Source organism: Myxocyprinus asiaticus, chromosome 1 (genome assembly GCF_019703515.2).
Source record: "Myxocyprinus asiaticus isolate MX2 ecotype Aquarium Trade chromosome 1, UBuf_Myxa_2, whole genome shotgun sequence".
Classification (NCBI taxonomy): domain Eukaryota; kingdom Metazoa; phylum Chordata; class Actinopteri; order Cypriniformes; family Catostomidae; genus Myxocyprinus; species Myxocyprinus asiaticus.
In genome coordinates, this window is record NC_059344.1 from 55,187,915 (window position 1) to 55,209,405 (window position 21,491).

A 21,491-nucleotide genomic window follows, 5' to 3' on the forward strand; every position below is an offset into this window, starting at 1 on the left:
TATTCATACTGTCATTTTGCAAATAATAAAACCTGTTTGTTTTGAGAGTGTAGTCAGTATCCAGTATATACAGAATGCATTAGCACAATACCAAGAGACGATAGCTTAAGTGTGTCAATGTGTCATTGTTTAAAGAGAAGATGGAAAATTTACGTTTTGCCTTGTACTGTCCATTATGACACTTCAGAAAAAAGCGTTAGAGGTATTACTGTAATTTTTTACACATGAATATGTTGTGTCTGAAACCACTTACTCATTTGCTCATTTCTTATTCAGTGCAAAGTAAGTGCTACATGTGTCCTGAATTGAGACAGATGCAGACACTTCTGTGCTTTCTGAATGTCATGTTGCATCCTGACTGACGAAAAAACCACTTGAAATATGATCTGACTAGGGCTGTCAATTGGGCAGAGAAACTAAATTCGAATTTTTACCTTAAAAGTTTTCTAAATTCGAATTAAATTCGAATTTTAAAGTAAGCTCATTTTTTTTAAATTGACGTTATTTCCACAATAGGGTGCATTGAATACATATAACCATAAAGCAACGTGTTATATTATTGCAAAGAACATTTCTGGCTGTTAAAAAACATTCCATTTTAAACTAAAGTGCATAAAATAAAAAAGTTTTAGTTGGTTCATATTCTCAAATTTTAAAACGAGGGGGGAAATGCTTCAAAAGGCAGTTCTGTGTTAACATGGTGTTATACTTGCACTGGTGCCACAGTATTTACTACCACAGACTCAAACTTCATAACAGCGATATACCACAGTGTTTTTCATTAATTACAGCTGTATGTAGGGTAGAATTATTCCCAGATAGCAGTGGTATTCGGCTGAACTTGGTGGTAAAGCGTCTCATGATCCCTGGTCAGGGGTTGTTCAAACAGACGAAACACAACAGAACGCGAGGATCTCGAGACACACATTTCCAACTTGAACACCTTTACAGACAAACCCATTGCTTAATCTGATAAATGTTGATAAGAGAGCAAGACGCAAAGGCCAAAGACCTCCACCTGCTGTATGGGGCTGTTCACACCGAATGCTTTTGCAACCATCCAGTTTCCCATTTGTTTTTCTATGTAAACGCGCTAGACGAACGTCTTTGTTTCACTTTGTTTTTGTTTATTCAGCGTCTTGTGCAGGAGCACTGTTTTTTAGATGCTGTGTCAAGTTAAAAAGGATTTTAAAACGTGTCTCGAGACACCTGGTTTCTGTTAAACTGTGGCTGTGTCTCGTTTCAAAGGCTGCGTGCTAGGTAGGACGCGTCCTTTGAAGGCTGAAGTATACTGAGCGTCCTCCTTTAAACAAGCTTAATTTTAACGAGACGGCCTTCGTAGGGCAAACGGAAACGGAATGTAACATGGTTGCTATGACAGCACGCCACTCTTTAACAAGCAGGAGCGTTTTGAGTGACAAGGGAACAAAGTCCCTCTGGAAGGGAATGTACGAGGTACATTTTAGGAGAGTTATGATGTAAAGAGAAAAGAAAATAGATTTACAGGTGTACTTTTAGTCTAATACTTTATTTTAATTATATATTAATATAATTATACATATTATATACTCTGCACCCATCTACTGAGGTACTTCAACTTGGGAATTAACATTCCTTGCGTTTGAACATCATATTTACGGGCAAATTGGTGTAATTTAAAAAAAGTCAGTTGAAGCAAAGAATTGTGGGTTGTGAGTGCCCCCGAAGGATACACCTCATGCATCCTCCGAATTCCCATGAAAGAAGGTCGCATTCGAAGGCTGCATTCGAAGTGTCCTACTCACTTTTCTGAAACGAGACAGCCTCAATGATGTATGCGGCCGACAAAAGCGACCTCCGGAGGACGCAGCCTTAGAAATGAGACAGCTATTTTGTTGCACTTCATCTAGCCTTTTTTAGCGCAAGAATGCGATCGGTCTTTTATCCAAAATTTTAATGCGCAGTTTTAGCATTCGAATGTGCGTATTTTTCTTAAATTCGACGAATATTCAAATTTTAATTTGACAGCCTAAATTCAGACAATGAGACAAGAGGCTTTTTTTAGTGACAAATTGCTTCCTTTTAGCACACTCTTCCTCATAAAAAGATTTTATAAATCACAAATGTTTTTTTGTACAAGTCTCCATCCTCTCTACCTGTCTCTCCACTTCCTTTAAAGTCAGCCGGGGCGCCACATCCTATTATTTGCCTTGGAACAAAGGCCAGACTAGATGTGTCAAAGATATAATATTTTACCATGCTGCTTAACTCGAAAAACGTTCTCGTTTTTGTCCTAAGGAAAAAGATCATGTTGTGATCAGATGATTCACAGCTGTCCCTGCAGATTAAGGAGAAAGTTCACCCAAAAATGATAATTCTGTCATTATTCACCCATTCAAAACCCATATACTGTTACTTTCTCCTGTTGAACATAAAACTTAGATTTTTTTAAATCTTTACTCAGCTCTTGCCAGCTCTTTCATAGTGACCAGGGGCTGTTAACCTTATATGGACAAAAAACAAAACAAACAAAAAAACTTCATAAAAGTTATCCATATTTTGTGCACTCTATTCCATACGTCTTCTAAAGCCAAACGGTAACTTTTTGTGAGGATCCGACCAAAACGGAGTCATAGTTGACTGAAAATCTTTAACTCCGCCTTCTAGGTTGCATCTAACCTGTGTCCGCACCCAGATTCAAAAAGGCTTCAGAAGACTTGGAATATAGCATTCAAGTCATATAATTTTATAGTGTTTATTTTGTCCATTTTGGAGCTTGACAAACATGGTTACTTTGAACTGTCATTATAGGCCAAGAGCTATGTAAAAAAAAAAAAACTCTACTTTGTGCTCCATGGAAAAATTAACCGCATACATGCCTGGAATGAGTAAATAAATAATGACAGAATTTTTTATTTCTGGGAGAACTATTACTTTAATAAAAAGCTGATGACAGGAGTTCTACATAAGTGACTGAAGTCAAAGCTCTGCCTTTGATTATGCTACACTGTGCAGTGGAATACTAAGCTGACTCTAGTCATCTATCTCTTATCACCCCTATAGCTTCAAAGCTTAAAGGAATTCTCACCTGAAAACACAGCTAATTTAGAAAATGCCAAGTACATCTCCCACTATGAAAGACTAGATAGAGGAATAGCTTTTAAAGTGTTTGGATGGTGTAACACTTTTAGAATGTTATTTCTCGATGAAACTATTTAATAGATGTCTTATATGGAAAATTCTTTCTTCTTCTCAGAACTTGTGAGGGACAGAATATCAAATACCGCACATGTAGCAATGTGGTAAGTGAGCAAACTTGCATGCTTTATGTGATATTTTTGATTTATTAACTTTTACAAAAAGTATTCTGTGTGGGTACAGATAGTATCAGATAGTATTACCATGGAACTTTGATACATACTATAGTACTGAATGATCACCATATTCATTTACCATTGTATTTACATGGTACTCCATCGTACTACAATGAGTACTCTGGTACTATCATGGTAAAAGTCCAAAACAACATGTTAGTACCATGGTAAGTTTTGGAATTTATTGGTTCTGTCATTTTTTTTTACCCATCCTAATGTTGTTCCAAACCTGTATGCTAATATTTTTTTCTGTGAAACACAAAAGAAGATTTCAAGCTCCAGAAAGGAACCTTAAAACAATATAAAAGTATTTCATTTGATTCATACACTGTAATCTGAGTTTATGATTTGGTCAATTGTCCAATTGACAATCACAATAGCTTCATATGAGAAACAGATCTAAATTTAAGTCATAAGTTACTGATAAACTTCCCCTTTGCTGCAGCTTTCAAATTTTCATTTTTTATCCCATATATTCAAATTGGTGCATCACATTATCTTACAACATATGTGGAGTCCAATGGCATTTAGATATCAATGATGTTGCAACGCATCAAGGCGCCATTTTTGGATCTGAACGCAAATGCAATTAGGATTTCAGAGTTTCAGTGGGAAGATTATCAGGGAATAATGACTTAAATTTTAGTCTGTTCCCACACAAACCTATATTATGGCTTTAGAAGACTTGGAAAATAATGCATTAGTCATATGGACTACTTTAAAGGAATGTTTAGGGTTCAATACAAGTTAAGCTCAATCGACAACATTTGTGGCATAATGCTGATTACCAAAAAAATTTATTTAGACTCTTTCCTCCTTTTATTAAAAAAAATAAATAAATACATCAAAAATCTGTGTTCCAGTGAGGCACTTACAATGGAAGTGAATGGTGACAAGGAAAGTGTATGTGGCCAGTTTTTGGAGGGTTTAAACAGAGAAATGTGAAGCTTGTAATTTTATATGAATTTTTCACACTAAAATCATGTTTACACACATATTGTTTATGTCTTGTGGCTATACTTTTGAAAAGTGAGTATTTTAACATTAAGAAATTGGCCCCCATTCACTTCCATTGTAAGTGCCTCACTGTAACCTTGATTTTTGCTTTTTATAAAGAAAAGGAGGGATGAGTCGAAAATAATTTTTGTGGTAATCAACATTATGCCACAAATGATGTCGATTGAGCTTAACTTATATTGAATCCGGAACATTCCTTTTAATAGTGGTGTTTTTGTTATTTTTTGGAGATTGGCAGCTGTGGTCACTATGAACTGTCAATGTATAAAGATTTGGAACAACATGAGGGGAGTAAATAATGACAGAATTTATTCCTTTAATGTTCCATAATTCTTCTGCCCATACTTTGACTGTCCCAACCTCACATTGAGCTTTGTGTTATTCATCTTCAGGACTGTCCACCAGATTCTGAAGACTTTCGTGCTCAGCAGTGCTCGGCTCATGCTGATGTGCGCTATCAGGGTCACTACCACGAGTGGCTTCCTGTGGATAATGACCCTGAAAATCCCTGCGCCCTCAAGTGCCGAGCTAAAGCCACTGGACAGGTTGTGGAGCTGGCACCTAAAGTGCTGGATGGGACACGATGCTACACAGAGTCTCTCGACATGTGCATAAACGGAGCCTGTCAGGTCAGTTCTCTTTTGAGCTTAATTTACTGTAATGAACTGACCAATAGTGAGCCAGTCTAGTTTTAATCAATAATAATAAACAAATTAATAAAGCGGTAATTCACTACTGTATTATTTTTATTTGATAAAGATTTACCCATTTTGTGAATGATGACACAATTACAATTGTATGTACAGTGGCCTCAAAATTGTTTGGACACTTATATCACACTTCAAAATGTCTGACTTTCATTACATTAGATAGCAAAATATCAAACCAAGTTGCATCTGCAAGCAAATGACCCTAGACCTCCTAGACCTATGAACTTAATTTTTTCTTAACCATTTTTACAAGTACTTTTAACCAACTGGTCCCAAGGTCACACAGAGGTGCCCAAGAGTAGTAACCACAGGTGTAGTCCATCACATTAACTATGGACAAGTTCTTCTAATGTTTGACAACTAGAAGGTATCCAAATACTTTTTGTCCTTATTTTGACCAGTATATAGATTTGTTTATAATTTGAAGCCTAACATTCGTAAAAGTCTGCTTGTGCTATCTTTTCTATAAGTGCAGCTTAAAGGGTTAGTTCACCCAAAAATGAAAATTCTCTCATGATTTACTCACCCTCTTGGCATCCCAGATGTGTGACTTACTTTTTTCTGCAGAACACAAATTAAGAATTTTAGAAGAATATCTCAGTTCTGTTGGTCCATTCCTTGCAAGTGAATCGGTGCCAAAATTTTGAAGCTCCAAAATTCACATAAAGGGAGCATAAAATAAATCCATATGACTCCAGTGTTTTAATCTATATCTTCAGAAGTGATATGATAGGTGCGGGTGAGAAACAGATACATTAAGTCATTTTTATAATAAATTCTCTGCCCAGTAGGGGGTGATATGTACGAAGAATGTGAATCACCAAAAACAGAAGAAGAAGAATGGGAAAGTGAAAGTGGAGATTGACTGAGCAGGGAGGAGAAGTTATAGTAAAAAAAAAAACGTAAATATGGATCTATTTCTCACCCACACCTACCATATCGTTTCTGAAGTGTCGTCTGGATTACATTTATGTTGCCCTTATGTGGATTTTGGAGCTTCAAAATGTTGGCACCCACTCACTAACATTGTATAGACCTACAAAGCTGAGAAATTCTTCTAAAAATCTTCATTTGTGTTCAGCAGATGAAAGAAAGTCATGCACATCTTGGTTGGCATGATGGTGGTTAAATGATGAGAGCATTTTAATTTTGGGGTTAAAAAAAAAAATGAGGTCTTGCACTATTACCTAAAGTTCTGTCATGATGTGAAAAATCTGTGACTGCTAGAAATCAGTCAGTGAATGATGGACACCAGGCTTTAGTTAAAGGAATAATAAACGTCTGACAGAAACTTTCCAGTCACAAAAATGACTTTCTTTGTTTCTTTCATACTACTTAGCTGGTTGTGTGAGTTTTATAGTAAATATCTTTTAAATAAGTTAATAATCACTCTGGAGTAGGGTCACTCTGGACCCCACTCACCCTGCCCTCTACCTTTTTGAACTGTTGCCTTCTGGTCAACGCTACAGAGCTCTGAGCACCAGAACCGTCAGGCACAGGAACAGTTTATTCCCTCAGGCTATCCATCTCATGAACAGTTAAAACTGCCCCTTTGAGCAATAATTAATGTGCAATACACAGCTTAGTCTTTTTATATTATCCAACACATCCAACCTCTTCTGCCATTACATTCCCTTGCACTGTATATAACCGATTTGTATTTAGATTTGCACTACGTATGTGTATGTATGTATGTATGTAAGTGTGTGTCTGTGTGTGTGTGTGTGTGTATGAATGTATGAGTGTATATATGTGTGTGTGTGTATATATATATATGTATGTGTATATATATATATATATATATATACAGGTGCATCTCAATAAATTAGAATGTCATGGAAAAGTTCATTTATTTCAGTAATTCAACTCAAATTGTGAAACTCGTGTTTTAAATAAATTCAATGCACACAGACTGAAGTAGTTTAAGTCTTTGGTTCTTTTAATTGTGATGATTTTGGCTCACATTTAACAAAAACCCACCAATTCACTATCTCAAAAAATTAGAATACATCATAAGACCAATAAAAAAAACATTTTTAGTGAATTGTTGGCCTTCTGGAAAGTATGTTCATTTACTGTATATGTACTCAATACTTGGTAGGGGCTCCTTTTGCTTTAATTACTGCCTCAATTTGGCGTGGCATGGAGGTGATCAGTTTGTGGCACTGCTGAGGTGGTATGGAAGCCCAGGTTTCTTTGACAGTGGCTTTCAGCTCATCTGCATTTTTTGGTCTCTTGTTTCTCATTTTCCTCTTGACAATACCCCATAGATTCTCTATGGGGTTCAGGTCTGGTGAGTTTGCTGGCCAGTCAAGCACACCAACACCATGGTCATTTAACCAACTTTTGGTGCTTTTGGCAGTGTGGGCAGGTGCCAAATCCTGCTGGAAATTGAAATCAGCATCTTTAAAAAGCTGGTCAGCAGAAGGAAGCATGAAATGCTCCAAAATTCCTTGGTGAACGGGTGCAGTGACTTTGGTTTTCAAAAAACACAATGGACCAACACCAGCAGATGACATTGCACCCCAAATCATCACAGACTGTGGAAACTTAACACTGGACTTCAAGCAACTTGGGCTATGAGCTTCTCCACCCTTCCTCCAGACTCTAGGACCTTGGTTTCCAAATGAAATACAAAACTTGCTCTCATCTGAAAAGAGGACTTTGGACCACTGGGCAACAGTCCAGTTCTTCTTCTCCTTAGCCCAGGTAAGACGACTCTGACGTTGTCTGTGGTTCAGGAGTGGCTTAACAAGAGGAATACGACAACTGTAGCCAAATTCCTTGACATGTCTGTGTCTTGATGCCTTGACCCCAGCCTCAGTCCATTCCTTGTGAAGTTCACCCAAATTCTTGAATCGATTTTGCTTGACAATCATAAGGCTGCGGTTCTCTCGGTTGGTTGTGCATCTTTTTCTTCCACACTTTTTCCTTCCACTCAACTTTCTGTTAACATGCTCGGATACAGCACTCTGTGAACAGCCAGCTTCTTTGGCAATGAATGTTTGTGGCTTACCCTCCTTGTGAAGGGTGTCAATGATTGTCTTCTGGACAACTGTCAGATCAGCAGTCTTCCCCATGATTGTGTAGCCTAGTGAACCAAACTGAGAGACCATTTTGAAGGCTCAGGAAACCTTTGCATGTGTTTTGAGTTGATTAGCTGATTGGCATGTCACCATATTCTAATTTTTTGAGATAGTGAATTGGTGGGTTTTTGTTAAATGTGAGCCAAAATCATCACAATTAAAAGAACCAAAGACTTAAACTACTTCAGTCTGTGTGCATTGAATTTATTTAATACACGAGTTTCACAATTTGAGTTGAATTACTGAAATAAATGAACTTTTCCACGACATTCTAATTTATTGAGATGCACCTGTATATATATATATATATGTGTGTGTGTGTGTGTGTGTGTGTGTGTGTATGTATGTGTGTATATATATATATATATATATATATATATGTATATGTGTGTGTGTGTGTGTGTGTGTGTGTGTGTGTATGTGTGTGTGTGTATATATGTGTATATATATATATATATATATATATATATATATATATATATATATATACACACACACAGTTGTGCTAAAAAGGTTGCATACCCTGGCAGAAATTGTGAAATTTTGGCATTGATTTTGAAAATATGACTGATCATGCAAAAAAACCTGTCTTTTATTTAAGGATAGTGATCATATGAAGCCATTTATTATCACGTAGTTGTTTGGCTCCTTTTTAGCTCCTTGAAACAACCACACTGTCTTTTTCCAGAGCAGCCTGTATTTCTCCTGAGGTTACCTGTGGGTTTTTCTTTGTATCCTGAACAATTCTTCTGGCGGTTGTGGCTGAAATCTTTCTTGGTCTACCTGACCTTGGCTTGGTATCAAGAGATCCCCGAATTTTCCACTTCTTAATAAGTGATTGAACAGTACTGACTGGCATTTTCAAGGCTTTGGGTATCTTTTTATATCCTTTTCCATCTTTATAAAGTTCCATTACCTTGTTACACAGGTCTTTTGACAGTTCTTTTCTGCTCCCCATGGCTCAGTATTTAGCCTGCTCAGTGCATCCACGTGAGAGCTAACAAACTCATTGACAATTTATACACAGACACTAATTACAATTTAAAAAGCCACAGGTGTGGGAAATTAACCTTTAATTGCCATTTAAACCTGTGTGTGTCACCTTGTGTGTCTGCAACAAGGCCAAACATTCAAGGGTATATAAACTTTTGATCAGGGCCATTTGGGTGATTTCTGTTATCATTATGGTTTAAAAAGGAGCCAAACAAATATGTGATAATAAATGGCTTCATATGATCACTATTCTTAAATAAAAGACATATGATCAGTCATATTTTCAAAATCAATGCCAAAATTTCACAATTTCTGACAGGGTATGCAAACTTTTGAGCACAACTGTACGTATATATGTATATATTGTCTATTGTGTATTCTATATATACTATTTTCTTTTCAATATTTATCTATTTTTTATTCAATTGTAATTATTAGTCTTGTTGCTGTTTTGTATTGTTGTGTACTGGAAGCTCCTGTCACCAAGACAAATTCCTTGTATGTGTAAGCATACTTGGAAATAAAGCTCATTCTGATTCTGATAATATTGTCTTGATTCAGAATGTCTTTTTCATTTCAGAAAACAGGAAAAAGAGGCCAAACGCATGTTAAAGGAATGTTCTGGGTTCAAAACAATTTAAGCTCTATTTACAGCATGCCACAGATGCTTTCTTATTGATTATTACCACATTGTCTTATTGATTGTTGTTTACAACAGACAGTCATTTTGACTCATCCATCAGTGTATAAATACAAAATCATGTTTACAGAGGTGCACTTACAATGGATATTGGGGCAATGCCTTATACCTTGGATAAACGATCCATGGCATGCAATTTAAATGCTTGAAGGAATAGTTCACCCAAAAAAATGAAAAATCTGTCATTATTTACTCACCCTCATATTGCTTCAAACCTCTATGACTTACATTTCTCTGTCAATAACATCAAACTTTTTTGGTCTTGCTTGTGTTCAGACCAAACATCACGATGTCAAACATGTGCTGTTGTCGCCACGTTTAATTTGGACACTGCAAACTGCATTTTAGAGTGAATAACAACTTTTGTTTCACACAATATGATTCAATGGCTTCTGAAGAAATGGAATATAGTGCACGAGTCATATCGACTATTGTTTTTGTCCTTTTTGGATCTTGATGGCACCAAGTGACCATTCACTTTCACTATTATTATATTTTCATTACACTAACATTTTTGTTTTTGCATTTAATGGAAGAAAGAAAGTCATACAGGTTTGGAGCAACATTAGCATGAGTAAATGATGAGAGAATTTTTGGTGAACTATCTCTTTAACTTGTATTGAACATAGAACAGTGCTTTAAACAGTTTTGTATGAGTGACCTCTCCTGTTGTTTTTTGGCAGATTGTTGGCTGTGACCATGAATTAGGGAGCACAGCTAAAGAGGACAATTGTGGAGTGTGCAAAGGAGATGGCTCCTCGTGTCGTCTTGTAAGGGGACACTACAAATCCCAACATGCCACTGGAAAGAGTAAGAGTTTTTTTTTTTTTTTTTTTCTCGGTTAAAGGGGTAGTTCACCCAAAAATGAAAATTCTCTCATCATTTACTCACCCTCATGCCTTCTCATATGTGTATGACTTTCTTTCTTCTGCAGAACATAAACAAAGATTTTTAGAAGAATATCTCAGCTATGTTGGTCCTTACAATGCAAGTGAATGGTGACTAGTACTCAGAAAGTCAGCATAAAAGTAATACATATGACTCCAGTGGTTACATCCATGTCTTCTGAAGTGATATGATAGGTGTGGGTGAGATACAGATAAATATTTAAGTCCTTTTTTACTGTAAATCTACACTTTCACTTCAACATTATGGTGAGAAAGTGACTTTCACATTCAGCCGCCTACTGGTTGGGGCTGGTCAAAGGTGGAGAATTTATAGTAAAAAAAGGAATTAAATATTGATCTGTATCTCACCCACACCTTTGATATTGCTTCAGAAGACATGGATTTAACAACTGGAGTCGTATGGATTACTTTTGTGCTGCCTTTATGTCCTTTTTGGAGCTTCAAAGTTCTGGCCAACATTCACTTGCATTGTATGGACCAACAGAGCTGAGATATTCTTCTAAAAATCTTTGTTTGTGTTCTGCAGAAGAAAGTAAGTGATACACATCTGGGATGGCATGAGGGTCAGTAAATGATAAGAGAATTTTCATTTTTGGGTGAACTATCCCTGTAATCTTTCATTGCACTTGATTTATACCAGTGTAAATTTTACAGTTTCTGTAAAAATTTTACAGTTATCAAGCTACCTAAAAATTCATTCATGCTCTTTAGGTCCAAAAATATTTGGTTTTTCTCACGCAGAGTCACAGTTGGTTTAACAAGCATATGTGATTGATCTTAGCCCTTACACACCTGTTTTATGCTTAATACAGACTCAAAGCTTACTGTCCACATCGAAAGAAATGAGTTTCAGTCCCTTCCTTAGCCTATAGTGAAACCCTGCTGTAATTGATAACTTTACCCTGACATTATGTTACTTATGGGCAGTGTCGAAGGATGTGTTTCCATTCTTCTATTGAATCTAATTGGAGTGCATTGCTTTTGACACTTTCATTTATAATACTTCATTGTCTGTTAAGGAAGCAACATGAATGGGCTGCTGAGTTAGGACAGCACCAAAGCCCTACCCAAAACTGTCTGTCATTAGCTTTTTTTGGGGACTCTGAGAAGGAAGGGGGTGTATTTCATGTGATCTCAAGGCCAACCTGAACAAATTAAATGACAAACTGTGAAAAACATCCCATAGAGGCCGTAATCAACTCATTGCACCTGATTCTGGTTTTGTTTCCTATTGTTCTCAGTTTGACTCTGCTGAGCCCTAAGGCGTATGTTAATTAAATGATTACATCTGACTTCAATATAAGTTTCATTCCTCTCTCACAATCTCTCGATTCTCTCTTTTTCCACAGCTGAAGACACCGTGATCATTGTTCCGTATGGAAGTCGACACGTTCGCTTGGTTCTAAAAGGCCCGGATCACTTGTGTAAGTCTTGGTAGGTCCAGGGGCTTCCATTTAGACCTCAGAAGATAGTCAGTGGGTTTTGTTGTTGGTTTCGCTCTCTTTTTATAATAGCTGTATCAAAATGCAATTGCAACAGAAAAACAAATGTACTGTAAGGAATCCAATGCAACCTGTCATTATCACTTGATAGTATTGTGTAATTATTTTGATTTAAATGTCATTTTGCCATATCAGTGATTGAGAGGTTGCTGTGGTTGAAAATGAGCTGCATACTGTGAAATTATTATTATTATTATTATTATATGCAAAATCATTTAACATTACTCATATTAGGCTTTTAGATTGGCATGCACAAGATACAATTAGACATGGTTGAAATTAGCCATCAGTGTCTTGAGAGCATCCAGGCCACTTCTCCAAAGGATCTTTCCAGTGGAAGACTCTTAAGAATAATTACATTAATGGTCAGTTTGTTCAGATTTGGCACCATCCAACCATTATTCCTTGAAGAGGTGATTGAATATTCTGTGTATGATTATTCTCCATAAATAATCTAAGTAATTTCAGAAACATTTAAATGGTTTGTCATTTTCATCCATTTTACTAGGCATGTGTCTTTTTCTGATTCTTCTGCTATTGTTAGCTGAAATGCTTTTTGAAATAATTTGGCAAAGTAATTTGGAACTGTAATGTGGTCAACAAACCTGGAACAACCTCATAGTCGAGCAGTTACAGAAAATTAATCAATCATGGAACGTCTATCAACAAATCCGAATCAAGAATTAAACACTGCCATGGTGTAACTGGATATATTGATCTCATCTCTTGTAGTTCTGGAAAGTAAGACTCTTCAAGGCCTGAAGGATGAACTCTCTCTGGATGAAACCAGGCAGTATGTTTTGGAGAACACCACTGTGGACTATCAACAGCTCTCGGATAAGGAGGTCCTGAGAATAACTGGACCACTCGGCGCTGACTTCACTGTCAAAGTGAGATGCGGCCTAATAATTCATATTCAGAATAGTGGAAATATTTTAGTCTTCTTCTTTGTATTTCAGAGAACCAATTGTTGGAAGCATACGGAAGTAATTTCGCTGAATACCATTTGCCAGTCAGTCTGGATCAGGTTCACTTTTGTTTGAATTTAAACTTTCTCTGATCGTGCACATTCCAGGAATCTTCTGTTGATTGTTTATTTCCAACATTGTTGAAGTAGACTCTGTGTTCTTTAACTTGGAATGCTGATTGTTTCTGTTACTTTTTAGTGGGGTTTTGAAGGAGGCTAAAACACTTGCATACCAGAGCGTTGTGACGCAGCTTCGATTCTGTGGGAAAGCCTTAAACTTTACCTTTTATTGGAACTTGGTTAGGTTCACTGTTGCAAACTTATGAACTTGCAGGAAAAATCCAATGCTGGTCTCCCGTGTATCTTACATATAGTTTCTAAAATTTAGAGTATACCCAAATATTAAAATTCTGTCATTTACTCTGTATGACTTTATTTCTTCTGTGGAACACTAAAGGTACATTTGTGAAAAATATCTTAACTGTTCTTTTTCTTACACTCAAAAATTTTAAATATTTTTAGCCTATTTTACAGATTTAAGCATTTCAATTTCATTACAAAATTCCATCAAATTGAACTGTGTAGTGTTAAATTTATTTTACAAAAGATTACTCAATTCAATTTGATGGAATTTTGTTATAAAATTTAAATGCATAAATCATAAAACACATTATTTTTTTGATTGGGGACTAAAAAAGGACAATCAATATAGAAAATATATAAAAAAAAAACATAAAAGCATCATATGTAGTCCATATGACTCGTGCATAATATTGCAAGTTTTCTGAAGCCATATGATAGCTTTTTTGAGGAACAGACCCAAATGTAAGTAATTATTCACTGAATATCTTCCATTCCACTAAAGCTTTGACTACAAAATGGACTACAAAAGTCTTATGGATTCAAAAGACTTGGAATACAGTGCACAAGGCATATTGACTTATGTATGTTACTTATGATACTTATATGTTTTGTTTTGGAGGTTAACAGACAGCCCCAGTCCCCATTTACATTCACTGGATGAAAAAAGCATCAAGGATATTCTTATATTTAAAAAAATCACATTTTGTGTTTCATGGCAGAAAAAAGTAATACATGTTTGGACATTTAAATGTTGAAAGAATTTTCATTTTGGGGGAACTATTGATTTAATTGAGATTTTGACAAAATAATTCTTAACTGTTCTTTTTCTTACACTCAAAAATATATAATACTTTTTGCCTATTTTTAAGATTTAAGCATTTCAATTTCATTACAAAATTCCATCAGATTGAACTGTGTAGTGTTAAACTAAATTAAATTAAAACTTTAAATATTTAGCTTTTTTAATTTATTTTACAAAAGATTACTCAGTTCAATTTGATGGAATTTTGTTATAAAATTTTAATGCATAAATCTTATAACTATTTTTTTATTTTATTTTTTTATGTAAAATGAATGTGATTGGGGACTAAAAAAAGGACAATCAATATAAAAAATATATAAAAAAAATAAAAAAAACATTAAAGCATCATAAAAGTAGTCCATATGTCCATATGATAGCTTTTTTGAGGAGCAGGCCCAAATGTAAGTAATTATTCACTGAAAATCTTCCCCTCCACTAAAGCGCTGACAACAAAATGGACAACAAAAGTCTTATGGATTCAGAAGACTTGGAATACTAATTTTATGTTACTTATGATACTTAAATGTTTTGTTTTGGAGGTTGACAAACAGCCCCAGTCACCATTTACTATTCACTGGATGAAAAATAGCATCAAGGATATTCTTATATTAAAAAAAATCACATTTTGTGTTTCATGGCAGAAAAATCATATGTGTTTGGACATTTAAATGTTGAAAGAATTTTCATATTGGGGGAACTATTGATTTAATTGAGATTTTGACAAAATAATTCTTCACATCCCGAATAGAAGGTGAAAATACAGTCAATGTTGGCTCCTCTGTTCCAAAAGGGTACAGCCCTTTGGAAGAGCACAAGCATGTGGTACTGTCCAGGAATAGACAGCTGGACACATACTTTCAATAGCATTTAAATTTCATCTTTATTGCCAAACAGTTATACAGTAGATGGCTTTTGAGCTGATCACACATCCTTTCCTATCTGTCTCTTTCTTTCTCTTTCTGACACATACTCCTCCTTCATGCCAGCATAAGGCTCATGAGGGGTAATAGGAGAGCTGGAGGTATGCATGGAAAACACTATGAATAATTGTACACCTCACTCAGTGCTTTGGAGTCCCCTGGCAGCTTCATCGACCTCTATGTACAACTTTTCACCCCAGCTTCTAATAGATTATTGGATTCCTGGCTAATATCCACTGACCGACTGTGGTTTCAATCCATTGTATAAGGAACCCCCAATATTAAAGTGCTGGCTATCAGAGATTTATGGAAAAAAGTGGACAGCCATTCAAACTGACACAGTCCACATATGGAAAATGGCAGTGAAAACAAGTCCACCCACAACTCCCAAAACATGTCCAAATAACACAGTAAATAGGAATGTAGGAGACAGAAATCTGAGAAGTAATAAGTGCCTAATTTTCTAATCTGACACCAGGAAGACAGCCAGTTCATAGATCTTGGAGAGGCTCGTGGAAAACTCGTTAAAAACAGTCAAGACAGTTAAAGCCTTAAAGTAGAGCTTCTTTCACTTTTTTCTAATATTTGGTTGCCTAATTACAAATCTGATCTCTTAAATGCAGGGGAGAATGAATTGCAGCTGATGATAGCGCCGTTTATTTGCAAGTGCTGCCTGCATTGTTTTAACACCCAATTTATTAAAGGAATTAAGCAAATCAGGCAACAGTGCCCACAAAATCTGTGCAGAATGCAATTTGCACAGCACAATTTTCATCTTTTAGATCATTTCTGAGTTCTAGGTTGGGGAGGATGCAGCAGACTACAACAATTTGGCATACTTTGCTGTGACTGTTCAACATTGCTTTACTATTGTTAACCAGAAACATGAATCAGCTCTTAAGAATGCTGAAGGTCCATTAATAGGGCAAAGTGGGACGTTAATTGTGTCAGGCAAATAGCACTGAGTTTTTTTAAATATGGCGCAGTGCTATTTCAGAGCATTTAGCCCCTGGTTAAACTGGATTGAGGTCGATTAGTGAATAAGGTGCTGGTTTTTGTGCTGAAATACTGTGCCCAAAAGTGGCACCAGTGTTTAATGAATTTATTTACCCCTCAGTGTCATTAATATTGCACTTGCATATAAACTTGCTATTTAACAGTGAAGTGAGAATATCTTGTTTTATGTTAAAATATTGACTGTTTACTATAAGTAATATAAACTGTCAGTTAACATGTTAACTGTCAGTTAAAAGTGATCTGAGAATATATTGTATATTTTATGTTAAAATATACAACAATTTACTGTTTCAACTAATTTCCTGCCTAAAAGTGTGATCAAATAATCAGTTGTTTTCAATATACTTTCTTTTGTAGCTCGAGACACATAACACATCTGTGTTGCAGTATGCTGTATAATTTTTGGCACAGCACAAATTAACCTCATATTGGAAGTACTTTCAAAATCCCTCAGATGGATTGAATTTCATTCATTCAGCCTGATGAATGATTAGGATCCAAAAAACCCTCGAACGGTTTGTCGCACAACCCATCTGGGACTAACAGGGAGTCTGAGAGGAAACGTGTGTTTTTGAGTGCACATTCTGCAAACGTATGTTTTCAATAGATTGCTTTATTAACAGATGAAAGCCTGGAGGTGGTTGGTGTTTCACCCCGCTCCGGGCTTGGCTCAGTGGGGATGCACAGGGAGCGATATCTTACCGTACTATGAAACACTTTTGTCACTGCCAAGGAATGCGACCAGTTTCACAGGTTTATTTGTGTAAGCACCCCTCCTCCTTCAACAAATCCACTTTCTGTACTCTCTCGAAAGAAGGGGATTTAAATTTTGATGATTTTTTGGGGGGGGTTTTTGTCTTTTTTCACTGTGGGCATAGCAGCAGCGGTTCATTTGATTTATAGTTAAATTTAAGTCTTAAAGGGATAGTTCACTCAAACATTATAATTCTGTCATCATTTACTCGCCCTCATGTTGTTCCAAACCAGTATGACTTTCTTCTGTGGAACACAGGGGATGTTAGGCAGAATGACAGCCTCAGTCACCATTCACTTTCAATGTATAGAAAAAATATGCAATGAAAGTGAATGGTGACCTATTGACATATTGCCTAAGATCTCCTTTTGTGTGCAAAAAAAGAAAGTCATGCAGGTTTAGAAAATGATATGGTAGAGTAAATGAAGACAACATTTTATTTTGGGGTGAACTATTCCTTTTAGAGTCTTTGAGGCAAAGCCATAGCATGTGAATGTGAAGGGGTCAAATTCCGTTCACTGTCAGTGTTTTGAGGACAATGAGTTTTTAAGCATTCAATGTCCTTGGGTGTTATAAATCTGCATTTCATTAGCATGTACGAGGTCATGGCAACCACTGTGTCATTAGTCTATTGAGAAATAAGAATTGTTTTTCGTGGAGTGCATTAAATTGTAGAGCTGCTGTTGGCTTGTTGGTGGGATGCCACATCACTGTCTTTATGAGGCTTTAGTCTGTCAAAGCAGAGGCATGTCTATAATCCCCCTCACAGATATCTGGAATAGCTGACCGTTATGAATTGCAAAAGATCTTAAGATTGTTTGGATTTGTGATAGCAGATCTTAAATCAGCTCAACCTTGATTTGAAAGGCTTTTGATTGTGATTTCTAAGACCTATGAGAGACATGTATATAACGTTTATATAAACATTTTCATGTGAGGCATTACTTCATTTCTGTACATTTCCGATTCAAAAAAATCTACATCTGCTTTGATTACATTCATATCAATCTAAAAACTGGGGGTGGTCCTGTCATTGGAAAAACTTATTAAGACACATTTACAATCATATCCATAACCTCTCCCTTACCATATGTCAAAAACACTGTGTAGTGCACTTTCTCACACAAATAGTCCAAAGTGGTGCAGTGAAGGTCATGGAAGTGTTAAAATTGTTTCAATGATTATCCAGTTGAATGATTAAAGGGCCTTTATGGGCAGGTTTCCTCTGAATTTGAATGCCTGCTATTTATAAATTTCTTCTTCCCTCCCTTTGAGTAAATATTTTGGCTCATTTGATAATAATTTAATCTATGAAAAATTGTTCAGCATTCTAAGCTTCGTTTAACACATTTTCAAACATTTAAATCCACTCTATAGGTTTTTTTCACAATCAGTGCAAAAAATGTGAACCAAGTGTGCAGATTTCATCTGGGCATCTTGACATAACAAACACTACATAAAATACACATCTTTTTATATTTCATAAAGAAAGCTGCCTCGTTTTTGTATCTTTAGGTAAAATACACAAATGGAGCAGACAGCGTGATCCAGTTTATTTTCTACCAGCCCATAGTCCATCGCTGGAGAGAAACTGACTTCTTTCCTTGTTCGGTCACCTGTGGAGGGGGTAAGAGACTTAACCAATCAATAACCTACAATAACTCAATCATGCATGTTCATCAGTATTCTCGGCATACATTGTCTCTCTGTTGGAATGACTTGTGGACATTTTGGGGAGGGTAAAGGTTTAAGATCAGAGTTAGGTAGGTTTAGGGTTAGGTTTCAAGTATCAGGATACCAAGGCTATCTTACCTTCTAATTGCCTCGTATCATTGTACAAGTGTCGCAGCATAACATAGATAATTCTATATGCCTCTTTTGACACAGGGTATCAACTGACATCAGCAGAATGTTTTGACCTTCGGAGTAACCGCGTGGTGGTAGACCAGTACTGCCACTATTACCCTGAGAATGTTAAACCCAAACCCAAACTACAGGAGTGCAATATGGACCCGTGTCCTGCAATGTGAGTGGGTGCCAGCACAACATATAATAGATAAACATTTTTTATTGTTAAAAAACACTAACAATCAAAAGTTTGTGCACACCCAGTCATTCTTTAATATTGCTAGTTTCAACATTTTAGAATAATCAATAAGTCAAAACTATGAAACAACACAAATGGAAGTATGTGATTTATACAGTAATGTAAAAAAGTTTCATGCTGTTGGTAAGTTAAGGGGCTACTTCTACTTGACTCTTTAGGGGTGTGCAGCGAAGCCATTATCTGTATCTGTTTTTGTTCATATGACAAAATTATCTGTAACTGTCTCTGTATTCGGATAGAGCCGGGTGTGGGTGGGGCTTAAACCCATTTTTAATGTTTCTTTTAATAAAATATGCCTTTTCATAATAATAGGCTAATAATAACAATAATAATAATTATTATTATTATTATTATTTTACAATTATTATTTAATTAAATGATAATTAAAAAAAAAATCTTACCAGATGAAGCTGAATTTGTAGGCTACATTAACTGTGGAGTATTTTGTTAATTGTGGTTTCTCCTGGTATTTCAGATATTAATATCTGCCTGAAACATAATTTTTGTTCATCTGTGCATGTATAACAACATTATTCTGGAGGCAGGAGGTGTTAGGCAAAATGTGAAATGTCAAGCACATATTTTGCAGTGAATAATAAATACAAATTCAAGCATTAAAAGAAATATAATAAATCAATATAGCCTACAAACAGGTGAAAGTTCCGTAAGTCTATCAGGAATTTTTGCGATAGGACACCATTATTTAGTTAAATTATAATAATAGTAATAATAATAATGTTCCATTTATACAGCACCTTTTTAGAGCTCAAGAACACTTAACATTCTCAAATTTAGCACAGTTTAAAGAAGAAAAAAGATAGAGCAAGTTTCAGTTTCTTTGTTTTACATAAGCAGGAATATTCCGAATAGATGAACACTATATGGAGCATTTAAACCTTTATGGAGCATTTTAACTTTTTTTTGGAATAAAGTCTTAACCAGATAATTACCTTAATCGCTGATGTGAATATAAATGTGGTCAACTTTAAGAGATGGCTAGACAAGCTCCGACGTGAAATTATCACTTCAGGTCAGAAATTTAACATCGCGCTCAGGTTTAGGCTATTAATAAATACATGGGAATCACGTGTGAATCGTGTGATACATTAACATAGACATTTCAAGAAATGGAAAGTGTACATGATGTCATATCTTAGTTAATATTACACTTGACAAGCTCAGACACGCACAATTTACAGAGGCCGCAAACGGAGTCGAGACCGCAGCCGTCCGATCTGAAATCACACCGTGCGTATTTTCATTCATAAGGTTTAAACTTTAGAAATATTGGCTGCACAGATTAATAAATTCATTGTAATTTATAATATGTTTTTTTAATTATCAGTCAAACGAATATTTGTTATATTATTCGGATGAATCCGTTATTCGTTTTGAAGTTATTATTCATGCCTTTCCGAATAAGGTACTCAACTTCGGGCACATCCCTAAAAATGACTTATGGTTGATTTAGTTGTACTAAATACATTTTGACTGAAATTAAACAAGTTAATTTAGATGTTACCACATGAAGCAACAAAATTGCAAAATGTACATTTTTAACATTGTATGTAGTGACCAAACAACTTTTTTTTTTCTGTCAACCAACTTCCTCCTTTGATGCTTTTTTTTAACAGTATTGAGGAAGTTACCATGCATGATGGGCACTTTTGCCTGCTTTTCCTTCACTGTCTGTTCCTCATCCGTTTCTAAAATAGTAGTCAACAAAACAAATTTCTAGCATTAATGCATAACCCTTTAGATCAAAAGGTTTTTAAAATAATTAAAAGCATGAATTAAATCATTGTGTCCAAGCCTTTTTAATGTCTAGCTATCCAAATGTTTACTTCTGTAATATAAAATAAGATAAGCTAATAATATAAAATAAGCCTGCATATTTTAATATTACATTATTGTAATATCTTCATATTTTTCTTTTTTCAGCGACGGTTACAAGCAGATTATGCCATATGACATTTACCACCCTTTACCACGGTATGTATTTCACCTCTCCTCCTATAATATGCTGTAGTTTTTCTTTGGCCTGCATCTGATCTCAGAGTTCATTCCAGCTTTCCAGTCCACCTGAGACTGAGTTTACAGAGTAACATTTCAGGCTCTCTTCCTCAAAGCACAGAGAGCCAAAGGTCTCAGATTCTATTGCAGTGAAGCAAAGTGCGGGACTTCAGCCAGACTGGGAGAAAGCGAAGCTTTTCAGTCCTCAGAGTGAAATACTGGGGCTACATTGATCTCCTTTAAGAGCATCATTGACAGAAGAATAAAGTGGTGATGGGT

The 21,491-nt window shown here is 35.7% G+C and overlaps 1 protein-coding gene across 5 annotated transcripts in view; it reads left to right on the forward strand.

Moving 5' to 3' along the window:
• Nucleotides 1–21,491, forward strand: part of LOC127445184 (ADAMTS-like protein 1) — a 215,534-nt gene that overhangs the window by 159,866 nt on the left and 34,177 nt on the right. For all 5 annotated transcript variants that reach the window (XR_007897944.1, XM_051705083.1, XM_051705092.1 and 2 more), the window contains 8 exons: nt 3,236–3,281; nt 4,763–4,999; nt 10,543–10,669; nt 12,117–12,191; nt 13,002–13,159; nt 18,608–18,719; nt 18,980–19,118; nt 21,141–21,191. Coding sequence is in view for 4 of the 5 variants with exons in the window: in XM_051705083.1 (XP_051561043.1) it covers nt 3,236–3,281; nt 4,763–4,999; nt 10,543–10,669; nt 12,117–12,191; nt 13,002–13,159; nt 18,608–18,719; nt 18,980–19,118; nt 21,141–21,191 (945 nt within the window). In the remaining variant the exon portion in view is untranslated. The remainder of the gene's footprint in view (nt 1–3,235; nt 3,282–4,762; nt 5,000–10,542; nt 10,670–12,116; nt 12,192–13,001; nt 13,160–18,607; nt 18,720–18,979; nt 19,119–21,140; nt 21,192–21,491) is intronic.